The sequence below is a fragment of the Hirundo rustica genome, chromosome 11, assembly GCF_015227805.2.
Source record: "Hirundo rustica isolate bHirRus1 chromosome 11, bHirRus1.pri.v3, whole genome shotgun sequence".
Taxonomy (NCBI): domain Eukaryota; kingdom Metazoa; phylum Chordata; class Aves; order Passeriformes; family Hirundinidae; genus Hirundo; species Hirundo rustica.
In genome coordinates, this window is record NC_053460.1 from 8,595,233 (window position 1) to 8,614,483 (window position 19,251).

Here is a 19,251-nt window from a genome sequence, read left to right on the forward strand (position 1 = left end):
CCGAGTCCACGAGAGGTTCTGTGCCAGTCAAAGCATGATTTGGGTCTCCATTGCTAAACCTCAGGCAGCAGCCTCCTGCCTAGGCTGCATCTGCCTTGCATAGGTGCCCTGTGAGCTGAAGGACAACAGCAGCTCCCCTGTTTGTGTCCAGCTGGTGAAAAGCTGGCATGGGCCTGGGGCCAGGTTTTGGGCTCATGTGCGAGCTGCAGTCACTCTGGCTTGGCAGTGGTTTGTGCAAACTGGGCGACTGAACTGCAAAAAAAAACAAAAAAAAAAAGCAGGAAGCATTTTCAAACACTGAAAATGCCTGTATATCTGATGCTATTTTACAACAACAGTATTTTAACAGTATGAACTTAATTTGTTTGCTAAAGAGAAGACGTGATTCAAGTAGATCCGTAAAGGGGTTTATCTGAGCTGGATCTCCCGGGTGCTCTGGTTCACAGGGTCAGATTTAGGGGGGGCAGGCAGTGCCCACAGACCCCTTCAGGGTCAGCAGGCCTGATTGTGCCAATGCTTCTGGAAACAAAGCATTTACTTGCTAACAGTTTAAGCAAGTGAGTTCATACATTTAAGGTCTGATGGGGCTAAATGAACCTGGATGTCCCAACATTTCACTACAAAAGCCAAACCTGAAGCAGTGCTGGCTCTCAGAACCAGGTGGGAACCACAGTGTGATTACTATGGGGAGCATCACCCACCCATGTCCTGGAAATGTTTTTTTCCTTTAAGCCAATCTGCCTGCTGTATATTGTGGGGGTAAAAAAAAATAATGGGCAGCTGAGCCCCAAGTTTCTCCTCTGCTGACTCTTGCTGAGTGTGCTCCTTCTGGGAGCATCCCATGGGGCAAAATCAAAGTGCTTGATGAGCACTTGGAATTTCATCTTGTTGTTTCCCACTTGGGAAGTAAAGATGGCAGTGAGGGGAGAGGCTGTGGCTCAGTGGGGCTCAGCTGGCACAAAATTGGGGTGTCAGGATTCAGTGGCAAGTCTGCCTGGGGGACTGGGGCTGGGATGGGATAGGCTGTCCTGAGCTGGCAGCAATCATAAGGCTAAAAGCACACTCTTACTGTCTATGAGACTCATGATCCTTCTTAATGGCTCCAAAGGCTTTAAGGAAATCATAAAATGAAAGGAGCTGAACACATGAGATCTCATTTTGCCGTAACACTTTGGCAGATATGTGCTAGAGACAGTGTTAAAAGCAGCTAAAAGTAGAAAAGCAATGTCCAAGCTGTCAAGGTCATTGTCAGAGAAAATGGCAGAAGATGCTGAGGTCCCAGGAAGGAAGCAGGACCTTGTCACTTGGCTGCTGTAGCAGGGCTGGGTGGGAAGGGGGTTGTTGCTGATATGATGGTAGATAAGATAGCACTGCTGCTGTGCTGCTGCCACCTCACACTCAAAATCGGGAGTCACGCGTCAAATTCTAGAAAAATGTGCAGTTGTGTTCCCCTCTGCATTACGCTTTTTGCGTTGCTGCTCCGTGCTTGCTTCATGGGTTTCACCTCTGACCCTGCTTTGAGGCTCTCTTGGTGCACACGTTTTCCTTTAAATGAAACCTGTGTTGCTGAGGTAATGCTGTGACTCTGGGACCTGGGGCTTCCACAGAGAGAGGGCACACCATGAAATTCAGAGTGAGATTGTGAGACTTGGCCCACACTCCAGTGCTGGCCTGGGAAGGGGAATGTTTGCTTTTGAAAATCTCTTGCTTGGTTATGAGAGGGCTGAAAAAACACATCATGGAGGTAATTTTGTTTGTGCAGAAATCCAGAACAGAGGTGCAACACGTTTTGGAAGAAGGCAAATGGAAAAATTAGGTAATGATCTGATGCTCTAAACTTTCTTCCCAGGCACTTATTCTTCTGCATTATAGAACACAGGAAAGTTTGATTAAAATACACTTTTCCCTTACTATGTCAGGCTTTGTAAGTCCAGTTCCTGCAAATTGGAGTCAAAGTCAAAAAAGGGGTTTTTTTCCAAGCTGCAACATCTCCTCACAGGCAAGGACCACTGTCATTAAGCTGCTGGTTTCTACTCTAGGCCTTCTGTTGCACAATCAGTAAAAATGGATATGTGAGGCTGTTTTCTGTGCAGAGCTTCTGCTTGCAAAGAGGTTTTTCCCCCACAGTTTGAGAAATCTGTCTCAGCTTTTTGAATACCAGTGCAGCAGTACCAGAAAATTCCCTTGCATTTTTATTACTCAGAGTAGCAAAACCTCACTGTAGGAAAAAAAGACCTTTTTTTTTTTTCCCAGAAAAGCTTTGATCTGACATTTTTAACTCTTGAAAAATATCACTCAACTTCTTAGGATTGATTGAAAAACTGTGAAGCAACTGACCAAGAGATTTTCATAATTTTTTAAGTTCAAATTCAAAATATGGCAAAATTTCAAGTTTGATTTTTTTTTAACCTCCTCTATAGTCCAGTTATGATTTGTTAGTTAAATCCTGATGTGTGTCTCTGTCCCTTTTTTGTTGCTGTTGTTTTATTTTTCTCGACAGGGACTCTTGAGAATTGATTGCAGTTTTGGAAGTTTTCCCATGTTTAAACCTGCCTGAATTAGCAAAATGTCTGCTCCAGTGCCAGAGTTATGGCATTACATCCCAGAAGAAATCCCTGTCTGAATATTGTATTATCTCTCTGGATGGACACAGAGTCTTTCAGGTACTCAGACAAGGGCCTGCAGCTGTTCCAGCTCTGTTTGGCACTTCACAGAGTCAGATAAGAGGAATGGGATCCTCTGTCCAAGCAGGAATAACCTGACTGCTGTTTCCAGTGCATGTCAAACATCTGCTCCACTCTGCTATGGCACTATTGACCTTGTGACTTCTGTGTGTGATGATGTTTTCTGCTTATATAAAATTTGTGTTGCTTGCTGGGTTTTGTCAGTCACTAATGGTGATTTGGGTTTTAGGGGAAATACCACATTCCTACATACACTCTTCTAAGTTGCCCTTTGAAAAGGGCAAGAAAAAAATTAATGCATTGTTATCCTTATCGTGACACTTATTTATCTTGTCTCCTCTCACCTTAGGACTCTTTTCAGTGTTTGGCCTTACAGGACTCCGTAGGCATCAGGTGAGAACCCTGTTTCATTTTTTAGCAGGAATGTTGAGCTTTGCAAGTTTTTGCTAAGGACCTCAGGAAAATTTAATGTTGATTTTACATTTTATGTTATTTTATTATATGTTGTGTTATTTAAAGAGCAGTTTCTGAGTTGAAATTACCCTGGCATTAAGCCACACATGTATTTAGAGCTATCTAAAGCTTTTATATTAATGATAAAACCATATTGTCTAATAGATTCTATGTGTAGCTGTTTTTTAGCATCCTCTTTTCTCATGCAAGAGTTAAATAATTTCTGCTGACAAATAACAGTAGCTAAACCTGCTTACAATTTTGACTTTTCAAAGTCTTGCTGAAGATGTACAGCCCTGAGTCTGGCCAGCTCTCGTTCGTCTGTGCCAGCCAAAGCTTAGGGCAAGAAAATTCCAAAATAACAACTCGGCTGCCTTCACAAACCTGGGATTTGTGTGCCTGAGTGTCCCACAGACTCTGGGCAGGTGGGTTTGCTCTGGTGACTTGCTCACCTCCCGGCATAAGGTGGGCAGCACGTGTTCCCTTTGCATGACGCTGCGTATTTATTCACAGCGCTGCGAGATCGGCTGCAGTGCATTTTCATTCTGTGTATTGTTCTCTGGGGCTGGTGATGCCATCCCATTGTGCTGAGTTTTTAAGAGTGCGAGCAGCACTGCTGATGTGACTCCCTGGACGCCTACTTTCCACTGGCCTGGGATAAAATTGGGTGGTTCATTCTCTGTGGGACGCAGGCGCGTGCAGGGAAGCAGGCGCGCCCAGGGCAATGGGGTCAGTTTAGCTGGGACACTGCAAAGCTATGCAGGATTCACCCAGCTCTCTGGTGATGGATGGATACTCCAGCAATGTCCCAGCCTTCCTAACAAAACTCTGGACGCTGGTGGAAGACCCTGAAACGAACCATCTCATCTGCTGGAGTTCTGTGAGTACAACAGAGTGTCGCTAATGCCTGCAACAACAGGGAAAACTCAGGTGTGAGGCCTGAGAACTGCATGGCACAGGAGCTGCCCTTTGCTTGGCAGGTGCTGCCCAGTTACTGGCAGATTGCAAGGATTCAAGTACAGGCACTTTTGGATATACTTGTATTATTTATCTGAAATGTTGTAGCTTTTCTGTTTCAGAGGGGCAACTGTTTTGTGGGTGTTTTAATTATAATATTTACACATTTCACTTGAAACATTCTAAAAAGTATCTAATGTATTGGTTCTAAGAATTCCACGTGCTTTGAGAGAAATGTTTTTCACCTTGCTTGAATCTGCAGCTCCCTAACGTTTTCTGGGAAATGTGCAGAGCCATTAAAAAGTTTCACTGCTGTTTGGTATTATTATCTCACATGTGTTTCTTAGCAGCCTATCACAACTGTCTAGGTAGATGGCAGCAGATAAACAGCACTCAGAACTCAGACTCAAACCTATAATTTAAACAGGTCTCAGACTGGCACCCTAAATTGTTTTAGAAGAGTTTTACTTGATTTTTCAACGAGTCTGTGTGATGATCATGGTGATCTGGGTATATATTGTCTGTACAGCTTCACAGGGATAGATTGCTTTGCTTTGGCTTCTTATTTGTCACAGAGGCATTAATAGACGAAGTGCAACCACAGAAGTAAAATTATTTGTCCCCTTTATACAACACTTTGATAGCACGTTGTGCTTTTGACCTAAGACTTGCTGCAAATAACGATTTGTTTTCAGCAGGGAGTTATTAGATAAGCTGTGTGCATAAACTTGTTCTCCAAAATCAAGAATCTGTAACACAAGCAAATTTAAAGAGGGGTGGTAAAAGAAGTCTAAAGCAGCCTTTCTTATATATATTTTGTGTCCTGTAGAGTTTTCATTCAAAACCTGAGACAGGATTTGAGCTGCATATCTGTGACCATGGTTGTTTGATGCTGGCCATACCTCTGAGAACCACCAAGTTTTGGTATTGTGTGTTTTAAATAAGGATTTTAAAGCTAGAAATGATTTTCTAACCTGTGTAAGTAGTCTCCTCTCTGTTACATTTAGAACACTGTTATTTTTGACTGACCACCACCATGCTCTGCTTTCCTGCAAACTAACATAGGCTGCAACTAAATCCTTGGAGGTTTTGGTAAAGCTTTTAGGTATCTAATTTTCCCATTGTTGCAGGTATCCATGTTTCTCATATTCTTCAGCCTCTATACATTGGTGATGTTGGAGCTGAGATTGTGTGCATACATGAGATTTCTGGGTATAATCAGTACTTCTAGAAAATAGGACCCATAAGGACCTGTGAACTGTTTCATAGCATGAAGAAGAGATGGAGAGGAAATGCAGGAATGGTTTATATATACACTAAAGTCTGCTCTCTGTGTCCGTGGTAGATTGGGCAAGAAGTAATTCAGTTAATTTTTTAAATGGAAGATGCAGTAAGGGAGAACTGTAAAATTCTTGGACTAGAACTTGTCTTGTCAGAGCACAACATGTCTGTCCTGGTGGTTCTGTCAAAAGCAGTTAAGATAAGCATCTGCCATGACTGTCGTGCTGCAAAGTTAGTTTTGCTTCAGGCAGAAAAGACTTCCAGAGGTTCTCTGAGCTTATGCTCCTGTGGTGTGAAACAGCCAAGGCACAGCTGCAGAGTGGGAGCAAACTGGCACATGCACAGTTCATCAGTGAACACACAGTAGCCTCAAAGTCTCTTGTGTCTGTAGGGACCTTTCTGAGTGTGCCAGCTTCTGAGAACATAAGGAGTTGTTGAGGTATACAAAACTCTCATGCTTCTCGTTTTCCATCATTGGGTCCAGCCTGGGACACACAACTGTATCCCAGAGTAAGGGGGCAGAAGCACAAGGGAAGCAGAATAAACCAGCTTTGTCCCCAGGACAGTGTCTGCAGTGTTGGGAAACCCTGGTCCTTGATGTCCTGTCTGCAGACTCTGTCTGTGAGGAAAATTCCAGCATGCAGGTTGTTAGTGAATATTTTCAGTGCTTGATCAGCCTTTGCTTCTGCTGCATGGGGTAAGGAATGATAGGAAAGACCCCAAAATGGTTAAAGAGCATTGTTGAGGCACAGTCATGTTCAGTGTTTGCAGTCGTAAACAAGGAGCAAGAAGTGCAGCTGACCCAAAGTCTTGTGTTTTGGGTGTTAATTGTTAGAGCTGCCAAATGAGCCTGAGCACAGAGGCAGCTGGCACCATTTGGTGATGGAAATGTAGTGTAGGGCAGCAGGGTTTGCCAGCTGGCTGCTTTCTGGTGGCCATGGGCAGGCTGCAGGCACACACCATCCCCTCTTTAGTCACTGAGCTTCTCATGGCCCTGATTGCACTCCCTGTTTCAGAGACTGCCAGACTTCCCCAAGTGCACCCTTGCAGCTGCAGACCCTGTGATGGGTGCGAGGTGGGACTCACACCATTGCACTCACACCTCCTACTGCACACAGAGCCTGAGGGATCTTACAAACCAGCCCCTGTGGAATACCCAGCCAAGCGGACACCTCTGACTGCTGGTGATAGCACTGAACATGGCAGGAGGATGATTGTGGTGTGCTGGTGTCAGACCCTTCCTTGCCAACGTGGCGCAGGCTCGGGTATCTTTAGCTCTTGTCCCTTGAAACTCAGCTGCAGCCGAGGCAAGTCCCTAATATCTGCTGATGTCATTGCACTGATGTAGCTGTCAGCAGGTAAAAGGCCAGGCTGGGAAAGCACATGGCCTGCAGTGCATCTTCTCTGCCAGCAATCCCAGGCAGTTTGCCTTGTTTGGCAGTCACAGATCTTTGCAATGCAACCCCAGAAATGAAAGATTTATCTGATTAACATGTGTGTTGCTAGCTTGGACTGCAAAGCGTGACTGTCAACATTTTGTGGGTTGCCCTTGTGGCTGTTTACTATTAAAAAAAATCAATAAAAGGTGTGTGGAGCTTCTGGGCAAGTGTGGTGTCTCCAGGGATGATTTGCTTCTTGCCTTGCTGTGTTTCTTGTGCCATGTCTCCAGGCAGTGCTCCTCCAGGACTGCTGTGCTCTGGAGCAGATGGATTTGGATTAGATCTGAAGTAGGTTATAATGGCAGGGGTTAAAATGGCAATTCCCACTTTCGGGGCCTTCTTAACACTCGAGTTCTGTGAATTCCATGCAAGAGGGGATGATCACAGACTACCTACCAGCTATTTGGGCACAAAAGTCAGTGGTTTCTTTCCCATGTCCAAGACTCTCAACTAAGCAGTGACAAAAAGTAGAAAAGGATCAAACCTGCAGCCACAGAGGCCTGACTGTACCAAACTGAAAGGAGTACATCTGTCATTAAGGGCTGTTGTCACTCTTCTTAGCTTCAAGGTGACAATGCAGAGAACAAGACTTCCCCTGCTGTAAGGCTTCTCCTGGGCCCCTCCCGTGGTCAGGGACGCTCCCCTGACTTTGCCTTTGTCATTATCTCCTTTGCAGAATGGCACCAGCTTCCATGTGTTCGACCAAGGCCGCTTTGCCAAAGAGGTGCTGCCCAAGTATTTCAAGCACAACAACATGGCCAGCTTCGTCCGGCAGCTGAACATGTGTAAGTGCAGCTCCCAGGGCCCAGGACACGAGGGCCCCACAGATATGGGGGCTGACAGGAGGCACGGGAGAGAATCGTGCAGAGAAAAGTTTGGGCTCTCATGTATATGGCTTGTTGTGGTATTATTGACTCTGCCTCTCAGATCCCAGAGTAGCGATCTCCTTGTATTTACCCTAAATTCCAGCATGGAATTTCTTTTAGAAGATATTCCAGGGTGTGAGCTAAGAACTTTCACTTACCAGGTGTTCTGCTTCTCTTGCATTGATTTGATGACCTATTATTATTCATTTTTCATTTTATTTTGTATGGAGCTTTATCCAGCCGCCAACTGTGACCCCTCCCCCAGAACATGCTGCTCTTGTGGGTCGTGTGCCCTGAGCTTATCCCTTTCACCAGCCGTATCACTGAACTAGTAACAGACAGTTCTCCCTGCAAGCCTTGTCATGCTGATCAGACATTTTTACCCCTTAAAGGAGGTTAAGGTGTAATTTTCAGCCACTTCAACATGACTGTTCTGATAGTTTTTGGAATTTTTTGAATGAATAATTAAGTTTCTTAGTCAAGTTTTAACTTCGCTATTTCACTCTATAGTAGCATTTTTGTAAATTTTAGGCTAGTCTTTAAATACAGCATAGGAACCTTTTGAGGACTTCAGAGGAGTACTCAAAGCAGATTTCCAAATGTGCACGGGAACTTTTTTCCAAAAGTGGCACCTGTTGATGGTCTGTGCCTTTGCAAAACCTTCCCCTGAATCCCTTGGCTTGCAAATCGTGACAGGAATTGCCTAAGAGGTGGCATTTCAGCTCCTGGCAGACCAACTTGCCCATGGTGGAAAGGCTTTCATTGCACAGGCTGCAGCAGGGATGGCCAGTGGGATGCACAGGGCTCTCCCTTGCCCTGGGTTTCTGGTGGATATGGCCCAAAAGCATGTCCAGGTGTGAGCACTGGCAGCTCAAAAAGTGTGGAGGGTGGTCAGAAATGTCCTCAAGAGTGATGAGGGTGGGAGGTGGAGGGAGTGCCGGGTCCTGTCGGCCCATCAGCCGTGTCCTCTCTGTGCAGACGGCTTCAGGAAGGTGGTGAACATCGAGCAGGGGGGGCTTGTCAAGCCTGAGCGGGACGACACTGAGTTCCAGCACCTCTGCTTCCTGCAGGGCCACGAGCACCTCCTGGAGCACATCAAGAGGAAGGTGAGGGGCACTGTGTGGGAGGGGGGAACAGGCGCCTGCCAGATCCTGCTCAGCATAACTCCAGCATCACTCCTGTCTTGTTCCTGTCCTCCCCACACACATGTGCACCTGGGCTTGGGGTTCTTGGTTTGCAGGGCTTGGCTTGCATCAGAGTTTTGTCTGTGTTTTTCTGCTCTGTTGCTTTGTATCGCAAGACGTTTGTATAGTGCAGCAGGGCCAAGCTTGCTTCCCACCCTTCTGCCTTTGAATGGTTACTGCTTTCCCAGAGAAATACGGCGTAAGTCCTGCTGGGTGTCAACAGCCATGTCTTACACAAGAGACAACCTACTCCTGCCCTCTGTTTTCTGTCTTTTAACCTGTTATTAATCCTCCAAAGTGTTGTTCTCTTACTGAATTAGCATAGCAACTTCTGAAAAAGGACTTGAGCAAAAGCATTTTGGAAGTCCAAATGTACTATATCAATCTGAAGCATTATGTCAGACTCATACCTGTAAAACATGAGGTTTGATTGGGTGTCTGTGTAGTTAAAGTAGAAAAATTAAGTTCATCTAGATAAATTCCTCCCTGATACTCAAAATATTTCTGTTTTCCCCCCAGGCTTATTTGAAATAGGTCCCCACTCTAACAGGGAATGTAATTCTCCCAGCAGACCCTCTGTATGGATAGATTTGTCCTGCACTTTGCTCTGTTTGGCTCTAGCAATAGTACCCCTAGGATAGTTCAGACTCTTTGGCACGTGGCCTGTGCTGGTATTTCAGCTGGTGACAGTCCTGCACCTGAGCCACCACGACTCTCTCTGTCTATGGCCCTTCTTGCACAGGTAAAATCTCCCTTTGATTTTTTTCCTCCTCAGGTGTCAGTAGTGAAAAGTGAGGAGACCAAGATGCGCCAGGAGGACCTCAGCAGGTTGCTATACGAGGTACAGATACTGAGAAGTCAGCAGGAGAACATGGAGTGTCAAGTGCAGGACATGAAGCAGTGAGTTGATCTACTCAGGCTGCTTCTTACGGGCATTTGCTTCTCTTGAGTGGTGGATTGTGGGGAATGGTTGAAAGGAGGAACCTTGTACACTTCCCTCCACAGGGAGCACGTGCAGCCAGGGGCTGACCAGAGATCTGTTGAGACAACAACATGTAGGATTTCTATGCACACCTGATCTACCAAATATGAATTAATGCTCAGTGTCTCTGTATTGTTTGTTTTCCCTTCACAGATGAGGAAAGCACAGAGAAGGTCAGACAGGAGATATGTGCATAAGCTGGGGACTTAGATAACTATTTCCTCCAGATGGAAATGGTGGTAAAGATGTAACTCTCTCAACATGCAAGAGTTCTTGGCAGAAATATGAAGTCCACTCCAGCTATTAAGAAATTATCTTTCTACCATCCATCACCTCCAAAATTTATGACTAGCCTAAAAAATACACTATGTTATGATAAATAACATAAGAACTTCTGTGTCATTTAGTCCATGGACTCCCTGAGACTGTGTCATCTGACATGGCCAGAATTGTTGGGTAAGAGCAAACCAAGCTGATGCAATGCTTCCTGCATGTGGCTGCCTGACCTCCAGCTGTCTGAGACTCTGGGATTTTCTGACTCAGACATGGTCACTAGAACATTAGGAAGTGGATATGATTTTATAAATCATGTACTTGGAGAGGTTTTTATTTGCCTCCAGACTTTTAATCTTTACAGAGAGCTTTGTTTAAAAAGCATTTGAATAATCAAATAGACCTTCTTTTATAATGAGAGCTGATATTCATACACCACCAGATGACTCTGTCATTCTGGGCCTTGAGAGAATGCTGCATACTGGGAAACTTCCTTCCAGCCCAGTGCCTTACGTGCAATGGATACATATTTTTATCCTACATCGATTTTTAGTGACTCCCACACTTAGCACATGCATGAGTTTGCACTGTGAAATCCAATGAGTTTCTGGGATTGCATTTGATTTAATTTTTAAGGAGTTCCACTATTAATGATTTGGCCTTGATTCTAATTTATTCTCCTTTTTGATTTGCTTGCTCCTTCCTCCATCTGGCAAAATTGTATTCAGCTGATGTAAAGAATCTGATTTTTATAAACTAAGACAGAGGAGAAATCCCAAGCTGAATCCATGTTAAGAAATTTACACTGGTGAAGAACAATAAGGACATAACTCCAGTACAAGCTGTCAGACTAAGGAATGTTGCTTTGCTGAAAATCCTGTCAGTACCAGTACAGAAAGGTCACTGCAGAGATTCTTGCTGTACACGCTGTTCTACTGTGCTCTTCAGATCTCTGGACTTCACCTTCCCAGTTCTAGCATCCATCCACACTAGAAAGACTAAAAAGTAAAAAGGTTTATCAGTTTCACCTGTATGATAGGTTTTGCTGGCCTGACAGTTTAGGTACATCCATATACTCTAGAGAGAAATTGGCTGGCAAAACCTTTTGCAGCATGGACTTGGCTGCCTTGAAGATTTGAAGGCAGCACAGTAAATAAACTCTGCATCTCTCCATCCCACCTAGTGGGGCTGACTGTTACAGGAAGCCTGTAATCTCCCCTCTGTGCTGCTTCATTTACAGACAAAATAGATTTTCTTTATGCAAGCTGTGTAACCACAGGTGCTGGGTTAAATCAGTGTCTCTTGCTAATAAAATCATCACAGTCCTCCTAGTTCAAGAGATGCAGGAGCATCTTTTTATCTGCTCCAGTCACTACCAAACATGCATTTGAACCACCAGTTGTATGAGTTTTAAGCAGGTGGAATACACAGGGTCTCTGTTCACAGGATCTTGTCTTTGGGAGCACTGGTGCAGCTGTGGAGAGGTTGGGCTTTCTTGACTCCTGTGGAAGGACAGTCTGGGTGATCCAAATAACCCTCAGTCACAAATCAGGCCTTGCTGAAATTCCGAGTTTGGCCCAAATGTTCCACAAAAACCCGTGTCCTCTTGTTACCTTCCCCTATAAATACTGGCTTCTCTTTATTTGTTTTTCCTGCGTGCTTTGGTCTATAGTTCTTTTGAGGTCAAGGAAGAAAAAGGAAGCAATTGTGTGACCTTGTTTGGGACACCTGAAAAGAGAAAAACACTGCAAGAGCCCGGAAGTGAGACAGACTTTGCACAGTTGAATGTACTGTGCATCATGGCAGCACCATGGGTGGTTGATGTTTCTGTTCTCATGGAAAATTTCTGTTTCACTTTCAGGCAAAATGAAGTTCTTTGGCGGGAAGTTGTTTCTCTCCGGCAGAACCACTCACAGCAACAGAAGGTCATCAACAAGGTAGTAGTCATATAAACCCCAAACTCCCTTGTGCTGCCTGGTTTATGTCCTCCTCTGATTTTTTTCCCCTTGTTCCATAGTCTGTAATATCGCAGTGTAATTATTTTCCCTTTCTTTTAAGTTGTGTGATGCTTTTATGTGCCCTTAAGCAAAAGATTTTAATTTCCCTGTCCTTTGTGTGATGTTAGAAACCACTTTTCTGTTGAAATCCTGAGCAAGAGAGCACAACTCTCACTAACTGCCCTGTGTTGGCTGTGTTCTGGTTGTGCCAATGCGTTTGGGCTTCCAAATCTTCCTCTTCCATTTGTTCATGGGAGGAGCCCCACTCCTGCCAGCACCAGTGGGAAGTTGCAGGTAGCAGAACTGGCCACCCACTGTCCCACGGGGGGAATGTAACAGCAGCTATTACATTTCCTGGTTTTATTGGTATAGTTGAGGAATTACTGTAGAACCTTTTAGGCTGCAGAACCATCTCCCTTAAAATATAGCATGTCAGTATAGAAAAGGCCTCTCCAGTGATTCCTGGATGGTGCTGACATGACTGAGCACGTCACACATCCCAGTCCCCATGTTCTGACCCTCACGTGGCATCCCGGAGTCATAGGACTGGACAGAAATGCACGAGGCTATCAAGCCTTCTTCCAGCTCTGAGGCTGGACCAGCCACATGCTTCATTGTAGAGGCTTTTATGCAACTCTATTTTGTTATATTGAGCAATGAGCAAGAGCCAGCTGTGATATATAATAATAATGCTCTCTTTGTTTGGAGGTCAAAGCAGAGCATTAAGTTCAAGCTGACCTGGGCATCTGTTGCTAAGTGATTCCTCTCCAAAGCTACTCTGCTTCTTTTTTAGTGTCCTGTTACATCAACACTGACATTCACAGAGCTGAAAACTCAACTGAAAGAGTTCAGACCTCCATCCAGGCTCTCTGTAGGGAGTTGCCTCTTTCACTTTCCAAGTCTTTGTCAGACTCTACAGCACCTCTTCTAAATGTCTCTGAAAATTTTAATGGACCCAGGTCTAACTCCAGGCCTAGGAATGTTTGCATGTGCACTTCACAGGTCTGTTAGGACCAGCTGAAGTTCTTCATGCACAAAGTGGAGAGAGAAAGTGCTGAGCACATGCATCCAGGAACCTTTGCACAAAGCAGGCACCTGGCTGTGTCCCTTGAAAGCCAGGCAGGCTGTTTGAGTTCTTGGACAGCTCATTTCTGTTTCAGGCTCCAATGTCTCATTGGACAATTTGGTATTCCATGGCTGCTCCCAGCTTTGGGGTGCTGTTGGGAGGGAGGAATGTGTGAGCTAAGAACGGCTGCGAGAGCAGGGAGTGCTGAATCACTCTGCTGATTAACACCGGATTTTGATCTCTCCTGACAGCTGATTCAGTTTCTGTTTGGCCAGCTCCAATCAAGCCCCAGCAGCGCTGGGATAAAGAGGAAGCTGTAAGTACCCGTGTGTGGTGCACACGCTCACGGGTGCATAATGCTGCCCCCTCACTAAAAGCACAAGCTCAGCTCGCCCAGGCAGGCGGTCACCGGACCAGGGCTCCATGGTGATGGGCAATGAATGGGCTGAAGTGCAGAGTCAGACCTGCTGACAGGCCCCATTCACTGCTCTTTAGAGAAGCACCGTGTCAGCTCGGGACCTTTATCTGGGGAACACAGCGCGCAGTGGCACATGGGAGTGTTAACTACGGGGAGCCAGAGGGCAGGACCCCACTGCTGGTCCTACAGCTTCCAGTTTTGCCACTTGTCATCAGCAGGAGCAAGGCTGGGTCCGAACAACCCACAGACACCTTCAGTTTGACCCACAGTCACTGAATGTGGTGTGTATCCAACACTGGCTTGGTGGTGTTTACCTGCAGGCCTTACAAAGAGGAAGGTGGGGAAAAGTTTTAGTTGAGGGGTATCTTTAGATAGGCTCTTCAAGGCAAGTGAATAGAGTGACTTGAATTAGGAAGCTTAGTGCCTTTCGGGAGAATAGCTATGCCTTTCTTGCCCTGTGGTGCTTGTGATTTAAAGAAGGGGAAGAGACTATTGAGTGGAATTTGCTGAGGACGGGGACCTGCCTCCAGTTCCCACCTTTATTACCTTGTGGCCTTTGACCAAATGCTGCAGAGAAAGGAGCCAGACCTCCCACCAGTGGCTCAAAGGAGTCAGTTTTAATGAAGTCAGTGTCCTTGTTATTGACTGACTCATCTCGTGAGGATTCTAAAGGCAACACAGGATTGAATGAAGGAGCCCATAATCTGTACAAGCCAGCAGGGTATGTGCATCTCTGCCTACCCCCTCTGCTGAGCCTCTTGGAAGAGCTAAACACTGCAGATAGCAAAGAAAAGGGCTCATGGGGAGAATAGCAGCTGCTGAGTTGCTGAGGTTCATGACTGGGGAAGTTTTCCTCCAGTAGAGTGGGCAAGCAGAGAAATGAGATGCCAGATCTGACCTCTAACTTTCATGGTCAGGGCTATGTCCTCCCTGTAAAAGCTTTGCAGCTCAAGAAATGCCTTAGACCACTTGTTTTTTTGTAAAAAGGCAAATAATTAGTGAGAAACTGTGCTGAAAAGCAGAGCACAGCTCTGCACAGCAACTGCACAGCAACTGTATTGATTCCCTTATGAAGAGGAATAATCACACTTTATAAATCCAGCTACAATTTGAACAGTGTTGTGCAAGGTAATCTGAGTTTCTGCTTCCTTGGAAACATAAAGGCCTGTCTTCCAAAAACCTCAGCTCTTGTGTGTGTATCTGCATCCTTAGTGTTCTATCTTTCACGGTTGTGCTTTCACACCTCTCTTCTAAGTGGAAGCAGGAAAGGATGGTGTGCAGCCTGGAGCTGCTTGGTGCAGAGCAGAGTGCTGCCTGGGGGCTCTGGGTAGCTTTGGGCAGGGTGGGCAGCTCTGCATCCTTCCCTTCTCTGTTTGGTTAATGCTCTTTTTTAATGGTGGCCTCCTCCAAAACTGTTTTTGGTCTTCCTTGCCTATAACACTGGGCAAGAAAGACTCTTACAGCTGAGTAAAACCAGGGGAGAAGAGCTCTTGGCTGAGGGATGTTTTGTGTATGAGCAGCCAGGAGCCAGTCAGTACATGCTGGAAGACAAAGCTGTTTCTCTTCACAGACCTCTGATGCTTGACAACGGGATCTCGGCTCCACCAGTGTCCAAGTTCAGCCGGCATTTGTCTGCAGAGCCCCTCCAGGACCCCTATTTCATCCAGTCGGTGGGTGCAGCCCAGCCCCTCAGCTCTGTGGCATGGCCTTGCCCGGGACGGGGGGGAGGGTTTGAAGCAGTAACTGAGATTATGGAGTAGGTAATTTGGCAAGAGTTTGGCAGTGAAGAAGAAACCAGGTTTGCTAAGCTGGGTGACATTTCAAACTCCTTCAGCTCTCCATTTTCATGGACGCCTCCATGAGGGAGGCCATGGGCTTCGGTGGGGAAAGGCAGACCCTGCACACTGAACTCTCCATGTTGTTACCCCAGCCTGGTTCACCTCGAGGGAAGAGGGGAAGGAGTGAGTTCTAAAAATGGGATTTTTGTAGCCTCTGAGGGATCCCCACCATCATCAGAGCAGACACCAGACACTTCTGTCATGCAGTTAAAATATGTGAGCTGGGATAAGAGGCTCACATGGCCCTGGTGGGCTGTGTTGGATCTTTTCCCTCCAGAGGAAGCTGAGCAGTCTAGGCAAAATGTCAATGGTAAAACCTCTTGGTTGCTGACATTTCACAGGGTTTGTTTCACACCTGTACCTCTGTGTGGTTGGAGGAAAAGTGAGAGGAAATGGTAATGTTGCATAGTAGGTAAAAGCTTTCTTGGTTTCCATGCAGGGGGGGCTTGAAGTCACAGTGAATAAACCCCAAGCATCTCAGATGGGGCCTTGGACTTGTTTTGGGGTTAGAAGGATAAATTTACATGACTTTTGCTTTTCTTTTAGCCATCTACAGAGCCTGCTTCTTGCTTAAACAGCCCTGCAATTGCTGGAGGACCCATCATATCTGATGTTACTGAAGCATCACCATCCAACATCATGAATATGCAATCCTCTCCTGAAAATGACAGGTAAACATGTTTGTGATTAATAATAGGGAGAGCTGGGTATAAACATGCTTATGCAACTCTTCTCAAGAGTTTTTTGTGGCTGTAATTTTACCAAAGTTTCTCTCTGATTCACGAATCTATACAGCTATGGGATGGAATACTTTGCAAAGTGGGTCAGATTTTCAGAATTAGAGAGGGGGTAATAACAGCATAACTTTCAAAACAAAGTTCTGAGTTTCATGCTGAGAACTTCCACTCCCCTCTTTGAGAAATATTCCAGGTTTCTTTATATTTTGTCCTCAAGACAGGGGCTGTCTCAGACTTAATCAAATAATGAGATACTAACAGTTGTTTGGTTTGTTGAGAGAGAAAGGAGGGTTTCCTTTTGGCTTTGGCAAAGAAGAAACAATCAAATTTTACATCTAACAGCTAATGAGAACTGTAAGGTTGCATCACAACAACTTCCGATGTTTGACAACTTTTCTGTGAAAAGGCCCCAGTAACTTAAGAATTGAATGCAGAGGTATTTTAATGCTTATCTCTTCCTGCCACAGACATGCAGTGTATTTAGGGCTAGTAGCAGAAGAGCTAAAGCTATGTCAGTGGAAAGTAAGTAGACAGATGAATCATGGAAACAGTTTCTCAGGCTTAGAGGCAAGGCAGTTATACTCTAGAAATTGCCTGTAAATCTGTTCCATAATTGAAATCATAGCCATAAAATTAACTAGAAGCATGTAAAGAGCTTCAGATTTTAAAAAACCAAACCTGGAAGCCATTTCTAAAGCAGAAAATCTTTATAACCCTCAAGTTAAGTTGCTTATTTCTACTAATTACTGAGTGCCATCTGGTGGCTTCTGGTCTGTGCTGTGTCTGCATGACTTTAGCATCTGAGCCAGCCATGGCCCCAGTCAGTTCAGGTGTGGTACCTCCTAAATCAGCTGTGCTTCTGGTGGGAATTTAGGCCCCAGGAGATGAGAAGATGATCTGAAAGGAGTGTTGAGAAAGCTGTGTAGTGTCACATACCAGTCACATACCACCCCTGTTATCTCCATGCCTTTGTCACTTTGGCTTCAGCTGTGCAGGTTCACAGGGAGCTCTAAAGTCTCCTACAAGTAACACAGAGTAGGTTTTTACACAAAAATGCTTCTAAACAAAACTTCATTGTCCTTTGTCCATCTGGAAATAATGTGGAATGCCTCTCCCACTGGAAAAGGCAAACCTCTGCCTCCAACCAAGTAAAATGTCTGACTGTGACTGTCAGATCTCATCAGCTTCTGTTCAGGTCCTACAGGGCCACAAGATCCTGACCTGTGTCTCTGGGATCTCTAAAGTGCTTGCTGATCCAATGCTAACTCCTGCATGGGATGGTCTTTCTGATCCTATTCCTGTCTCTAGGATGGAGACTTTTCTGTTTCAGAGGAATCTCTCTAGCTCAGTGTCCCTTTAACCTGTCCCTAACACTCACCCAAGAAATGATCAGTGCACAGAAATTTATTTCCTGTATTTACAAAACAATTGAATGGAAGAAATCCATTGTAGCTGTGACTGATGGAGCGACTGCAGGTATTTCAGCTGAGCATGTTTCTGGAGCTTGCTGAAAAGAAGAGACTGCTGGATTCTTTTGTCCATCTGAGGATATGGAAGGACTTTCTGGGGCAGTTTGATGGGAGGTGGAAGCAATGCCTTGTGCTCTCGCCCTTGGCGGTAGCACGAGGCCTTTGCAGAGCAGCTGTGTGTGGTGCTCAGTGGTGTCTCTGGTGCAGGGAGAAGTGCCTCATGCTGATCAAGGAAGAGCCAGTGAGCCCTGGAGTGAAAGCCAGCGCGGAGCCCGAGGTGCCCCTGCCCGGCTGCCGGGGCTGCTCCGAGCCCCCGGTGCTGCCGGTGGCCATGGTTCAGTCTGTCCTGGAGGGCAAAGGCAGCTGTGGTGCAGCCCCACCTGGCACCTCCCAAGCACCCGAGAGGAGAGGCAGGAGGGCACTGCTGGACAGGTGAGGACAGCCAGGGAGAGCTGTGGCCCTGCCTGCTCATTCCCACGGAGGGGAGGGAGGGTGACTTCAAGCAGCTGAGTTCAGCCTGGTGAGCTCCATCCTGAACCTGCGTGGCACCTGCTAGAGGACCCCTGAATCCCAGGGGACAGTTCACAGAGGTAGGGGCATGTGGGTCACTTGCTTGAGGGACCCAGCAGAGGAAGAGCTGTCAGAGGATGTGCATCAGAGCTGTAGGAGCAGGAAGATGCTTTGTGCATTGAGAAGGATTTGCCCAAGGTCTGAGTGAAAACTGGAGCCCAGAGCAGCATCTGTGTCTGCAGGCCTGCCCTGGACTGTGCTACAGCCCTGCCCTGGGGATTGGCACTGTGACATTAGGCCCAGCCCCAGGGTGATCCCAGTGAGCCACTGCTGGGGCTGTGCTCCCAGACTGAAATCCCAACAGGACCCATGTCATGGGAGAGTGTCCAGGAGTCCTCACCAGCAGAAGGAAAGATTGGTGCAGTTGGGTGGATGATGTGGAACTTAACTAGAACTTAACTGCACTTCATTCTTGATAGCAACTGCAGCAATTTAAGGAAGACTGTGAGGGAGGGGAACCCAAAACACTCAATAGGATTATCAGAAAAGCTTCCATTTTCCTTTAAGTCCTTACTGAGAATCAAATTCCTCCTTCTCAACTCACTGGATGCTTAAAAACATATTACTAGAAGAAAAAGAACCCTTTTTAAAAAGACCTGATTTTAAGAGAAATTTTATGTAGCTTTTGGGGGGTTTAATCACAGCAGGGCCTGACTGTTGCTCATTTAGCTGAATGTCTCTAGTAAATGCAGCCTGCAGGGTAAATGCCTGCAGCTAAAAGCCACTCCTTTAAAGAGCATTAGTTAACAGTAATTCAGGCATCTTGGATCAAGGAGAATGGCAATGCAGCCTGGTCTGGTTCCAAGTGCATCTCTAAAAGGATTTCTTCTAAGGAAAGCTTTAATTTTCCCAGTGTTGAGTTGATGGGCACAGACTATCCATCCTCAAGCCACGTGTCACCCAGGAGAGGGATTGTGTCATTTGTTTTACCCTCTGCCCAGTCCCCTGTGTGCTCTGCTGAGTCGTACTCTGGGATTAAACCAAGTTTTATGGCATGAACCCAGGCTGACGGCAAGCTCTTAGTTTTCAAAATGAGA

At 45.9% G+C, this 19,251-nt stretch overlaps 1 protein-coding gene across 4 annotated transcripts in view; it reads left to right on the forward strand.

The window, feature by feature from the left end:
• The window catches only part of HSF4 (heat shock transcription factor 4), a 29,219-nt gene that overhangs the window by 3,060 nt on the left and 6,908 nt on the right, over positions 1–19,251 (forward strand). The window contains exons 2-13 of one of the 4 annotated variants that reach the window (XM_040075223.2): positions 1,763–1,816; positions 2,501–2,663; positions 3,034–3,077; positions 3,413–3,562; positions 7,491–7,599; positions 8,659–8,786; positions 9,640–9,764; positions 11,981–12,056; positions 13,434–13,498; positions 15,171–15,270; positions 15,985–16,109; positions 17,852–18,076. In XM_040075223.2, the coding sequence (XP_039931157.1) occupies positions 7,569–7,599; positions 8,659–8,786; positions 9,640–9,764; positions 11,981–12,056; positions 13,434–13,498; positions 15,171–15,270; positions 15,985–16,109; positions 17,852–18,076 (875 nt within the window). In that variant the 5' untranslated portion in view covers positions 1,763–1,816; positions 2,501–2,663; positions 3,034–3,077; positions 3,413–3,562; positions 7,491–7,568. Of the gene's footprint in view, positions 1–1,762; positions 1,817–2,500; positions 2,664–3,033; positions 3,078–3,412; positions 3,563–3,894; positions 4,018–7,490; positions 7,600–8,658; positions 8,787–9,639; positions 9,765–11,980; positions 12,057–13,433; positions 13,499–15,170; positions 15,271–15,984; positions 16,110–17,851; positions 18,077–19,251 lie in introns of those variants that run through there. The other 3 variants (XM_040075225.2, XM_040075224.2, XM_058422042.1) reach the window with 3 other exon arrangements.